This window comes from Nicotiana tabacum, chromosome 4 (assembly GCF_000715075.1).
Source record: "Nicotiana tabacum cultivar K326 chromosome 4, ASM71507v2, whole genome shotgun sequence".
Lineage (NCBI taxonomy): Eukaryota > Viridiplantae > Streptophyta > Magnoliopsida > Solanales > Solanaceae > Nicotiana > Nicotiana tabacum.
Window position 1 is genome coordinate 58322140 of NC_134083.1, and position 4955 is coordinate 58327094.

The following is a 4955-nucleotide window of genomic DNA, read 5'->3' on the forward strand; positions in this document are numbered from 1 at the left end:
TCAATTAATGGAGTCGTTGAGGGCGAGCCGTGAAGAAATGAATTATTTTGATTTCTCGTTTATTTGAGTAATTAGGAAAGAGAAATATTGGGCTCATTTTTACTATGTATGATAACATCATAAAATCGAGAAAATTTGAGAAATGAAATTGAGTGAGATTCCCAAATTGAGAAGAAGAAGAGAGATATTATTTCATTCTATGTAATCAGAAAAATGAACTATATGGAACCTTCTGTACAAAATATCATATATGTATTTACAATATAAAGTCATGTGAAAAGACTATAAAGGACACACTAAACCCAGCTATAACAAATCAAGTCTCTAAAGGATTGATTTGGGCCGGATCTGTAGATTGGGCTTGGACTGTTGTATTTCTATTAGCCCCCTCAAGCTGGAGGCCGACTAGATACCAAGCTTGGACAACAAATGATGGTGAGGAGCTCCAGATAATGCTTTAGTCAGATAATCAGCAAGCTGATCAACAAAAAAAACATGATGGAGAGAAATAGTCCCAGACTGAAGCATGTCACGCACAAAGTGACAGTCGACTTCAATGTGTTTAGTACGCTCGTGAAAGACCGAATTTTTAGCTATGTGAATAGCACATTGACTATCACAAAATACAGGGACATGCTTAGTAACTGGACACCCCAGATCATGAAGAATTATGATCAATCAAGACACCTCAGCAACCACTTTGCGCAGAGCGCGATACTCTGCTTCCGCAGAAGAGAAAGAGACTGTTGGTTGCTTCTTGGATTTCCAAGAGATAGGAAAACCCCCAAGTGTGATGTAAAACCCACTAACTGACCTTTTGGAAATTGGACAAGCAGCCCAGTCAGAATCAGCATATGCAACCAAAGAAAAATCTGGAGAGTTGTTTAATAAGATGTCTTGCCCAGGATCATTCAGTAAGTACCGCAAAACATGAATAGCACTGAGCATGTGAGGGACCCTAGGATCCTTGAGAAATTGGCTCAAGTGTTGAGTTGAATAAGCAATATCCGGTCTAGTGTGTTGTAAAAAGTTCAACTTGCCAATAAGCCGTCTATATACAGAAGGATCTGGAAGACAATCACCTTCGTTAAGAGAGAGCTTGACTGAGAAGTCTAAAGGGGTGAGAACAGGAGTCAAGGAACCACAGTTAAACTCATGAAGTAGATCCTGTGTATACTTCAACTGGTTGATAAGGTAACCATGGGGTGTCTGATGAACTTCAAGGCCCAAGAAATAGTGTACTGGTCCAAGATCTTTAATTTTGAACTGAGAGTCCAAAACGGATCTAAGGGCTAACATTTCAACTGTATCAGTCCCGGCTAGCAAAATATCATCGACATAAATAGCTACAACAACAACAGAATCTCCAGAACACTTAGTAAACAAGGAATAATCAGTTTTGCTAGAGACATACCCTTTAGACAATAAGGATTCACACAACTTAGCAAACCACTGCCTAGAGGCTTGCTTCAAGCCATAAAGGGATTTTCTAAGTTTGCAGACTAATTATTCTTCATGCAAGAAAGAATTATTGACATCTAATTAAAAAACAGTCCAACCCTTTTTGGCAGCAATGGAGAGAAGGTATTTAATGGTGGTGATTTTAATAACTGGAGAAAATATCTCAGTATAGTCCACACCCTCTTTCTGGGAATCCCCCCTTATCACTAACCTAGCTTTATACCTCTCAATGGGGCCATCTGATTTCTGTTTAACTTTATACACCCATTTACAAGGTATAACCTTCTTACCTAGAGGAAGAGGGACTATGTCCCAAGTCCTATTTGCATCAAAAGCTTGAAACTCCTTCAACATAATCTCTTGTCAAGCAGGATTAGAGATAGCTTGATGATAAAATTGAGGCTCTTGTATAGAAATCCCAGCATAAGTGACCTTAGAAGAAGGAGCAACATGAGAGCAAATATAATCTTGAAGATAAGAAGGTGGGTTGAAGGTTTTGAGAGACTTCCTAAGAGAAGGATCAGGAGGTGATGCTGGTAAGGGTGTAGATGAATAAGAAACATGTGAAGGAGTAGGTGACAAAGGCAAAGGAGTAGCAGAAATAGATGGAGGAGGAATTGGAACAGGAGTAGACAATGAAGGGGATGGTTGAGAGGAGGCAGAAGGTGGAAACTCAATAAAAGGTGAGCAAGGAGGAGAAGAGAAAATAGGAGGAAGAGGAAGAAGAGAAGAAGAATGATATGGAAAGACAGTCTCATGAAAAATGGCATCCCTGGAATAAAGGATAGAGTAAGATAAAAGATTGAGAAGTTTGTATCCCTTTTTTCCTAGGGGATACCCCAAGAAAACACAAGTAGTTGCCCTAGGTTGAAGTTTGGTTTTACCCTGCTTGGGAAGAGTAGCAAAACATAGGTAACCAAAAGACTTTAAATGATCATAGGATGGGGAGAGCCATGTAAATTTTCAAAAGGAGAAATATTCTATAAAGTTGAAGAGAGAAATCGATTAATGAGATACGTAGCAGTTAACACACAATCACCCCAACATTTCAAAGGAAGTTTAGACTAGTACAATAGATCCCTAGAGGTCTCAAGCAGATGTTTGTGTTTCCTCTCAATCACTTCATTTTATTGAGGAATGTGAGGGACTGTAGTTTGATGTAATATGCTAGATTGAGAGAAAAAGTAAGAAGCTTCAGAGCTGCTGCCCAACTCATACGCATTATCGGATCTTATGGTTTGAATAGAAGATTGAAAATGATTCTTAACCATGAGAACAAAAGCTTTAATAATGGATAAGGCATTACTCTTGCAAGAGAGAAGGTGTGTCCACGGGACTCTAGTATAGTCATCTATAACGGTGAGAAAATAACTGAAACCATTGTAGGTTTTAACACAATATGGTCCCTAAAGATCAATATGTATAAGCTGGAAAGGTACACTAGTTTTTATGGTACTATCTGAAAAGGGTAACCTTTGTTGTCTTGCCAAAGGGCACACAGAACAAATAAAAGATTGTTTAGATGAAAATTTATTCTTAAGAGAAGGAATAGACAACATTATATTATAAGGCATATGACCCATTTTTTGATGCCAGAAAATATTAGTTTTATTCATATCAACAGAATGCACATTGCTGTTATAACAAGAGATATCAGTGCATGATTGAGAACTATTTACAAGGGGAATGAGAGAAGATATTAAAAGAGCAGGAGATGGAGTAGGGGATGTATGAGCCTCAGAATGAAGGATGTAAAGTCCATTCACAGTTCTATCAATTGCCAGTGGCCTCTTCAGAGAAGGGCCCTGCAAAGTACAACAACATTTGGTAAAGAGAGCAGAAGAACATTGAATTTGATCAGGTAATTGGCTAAGGAAAATAAGATTAAACTGAAAATGTGGTACAATCAAGATATCAGGTAAAGTAATATCAGAGTTCAAAAAAAAGAAACCAGAGGAGACTACTTTTGCTTTGTAACCATTAGGAAGAGTGATAAGTTTAGGAAAAGGTAGAGGAGAAATATCAGAAAGTAAATGTTTATAAGGTGTGATGTGGTTAGTTTCCCCTGAATCTAAAATCCAAGGATCACTTTTGAACTGGGACAAGCAACACAAAAGAGTTCCTACAGCAGCAACAATATGACTACTCAGCATACCTGCAAAGTTTGCAGAGTTAAAGGCACTGCCAGAAGAGTCTTGTCCAACTTGACTCAAATGGACTTGTTAGAACAAGGACATGAGATGCTGGTATTGTTCTTTACTAAACCCATGGGGATTGACTTCAGCAGGTGTGGGTGTACAACATTCAGGTTTGGAATCCTCAGTCTTGGAACCCTCAGTCTGGACACAAGATGCTGACCTCTTGCCCCTGGTAAACTTGAAGTCAGATGGATACCCATGCAACTTGTAACATTTTTCAAGTGTGTGTCCCAGTTTCTTACAGTACTTGCACGAAACTCCTAAGGCAGATTTCTTAGGATCAAAACTCACACGTTGATTGAAATGTCTATTGTTGGTGGTGTTATGGGTGGACACAACAAAGGACATAGAATCAGTTGAGAGATTAGATGCAGCAGAAGACCCTTCCTTTTGTTTTTCATCATGTTGCAACATGGAATAGGCCTTACTTACTTTAGGATAGGGAGACATCATCAAAATGGTACTCTTAGCCGTAAAGTAGATGTCATTGAGACCACTAAGAAATTGAAAAAGTTTTTGATCTTCAAGGAATTTAGGTAATGCCCCACACGAACAAACAGGTCCTACATAAGCTGTGTGAAGCTCATCCCACAAGCTTCTCAGTTTAGTAAAGTAGGACGCAATGTCTAAGATCCTTGCGAGAGAATTAATTTCCTTCTGTATGTGTATGCACTTAGACCCATTAGATTCTCCAAACCTTTTGTTGATGTCAATCCAAATTTGTTTGGCAGTATTAAAACCCAACACACTCGTCGCAATGTCTCGGGACAAAGAGTTAGTAATCCAAGCAATTATCATGTCATTACAACGCTCCCAAAAAGGATAGTAAGGGGAATCGGGTGCTCGCTGAGAAACCCTACCATTGATCAACCCAAGCTTGTTTTTGGCGGAAAGCGAAATTAACATGCTTTTCCTCCAAGTAACAAAGCCACTTCCATTGAATAGAACATATACCAATTGAGTATCAGGGTTGTCTGACGGGTGAACGTAAAATGGATGAGACGGAAGAATAGAAAAATCATCAAAATCGTCGGTGTTAGAAGTCCAACTCGTTTGACCAGGCGAGTTGTTAGTCACACTCCCCATATTAGAACTAATTCACACACACACAAAAATACTCAATGCAGGGACTTAAGGAAAAGAGGAAGGAGATGTACCAGCCGAAGAAGTAAAAATCTTCAATATTACCGGCATTACTAGCAAACCCAGATAATATCATCAAATCACCGTGAAGCAGAAGAAAAATACCACAAATCAACTAGAAGCAACTGCAGAAGAACAAAAATCAGCAGAAAT

General features: G+C 38.8%; 1 protein-coding gene across 1 annotated transcript; it reads right to left on the bottom strand.

Annotated features, from left to right (window-relative positions):
- Positions 1-1824: 1824 nt before the first annotated feature.
- On the bottom strand, positions 1825-4745 carry LOC142179940 (uncharacterized). Its single transcript, XM_075250840.1, has 4 exons — positions 3761-4745; positions 3366-3616; positions 3093-3266; positions 1825-2346 (listed from the first exon to the last, which is right to left on the bottom strand). The coding sequence occupies exons 1-4, from the start codon at positions 4743-4745 to the stop codon at positions 1825-1827; spliced, it is 1932 nt and encodes a 643-aa protein (XP_075106941.1).
- Positions 4746-4955: the final 210 nt, after the last annotated feature.

Coding starts and splice junctions, on each gene's coding strand:
- LOC142179940 (XM_075250840.1), bottom strand. CDS start 4,745: ATGGGGAGTGTGACTAACAACTCGCCTGGTCAAACGAGTTGGACTTCT. Junction 3,267..3,365: donor CTTTACCTGATATCTTGATT/GTACCACATTTT, acceptor TGTACTTTGCAG/GGCCCTTCTCTGAAGAGGCC. Junction 2,347..3,092: donor TCTCTTGTTATAACAGCAAT/GTGCATTCTGTT, acceptor CTTCCCAAGCAG/GGTAAAACCAAACTTCAACC.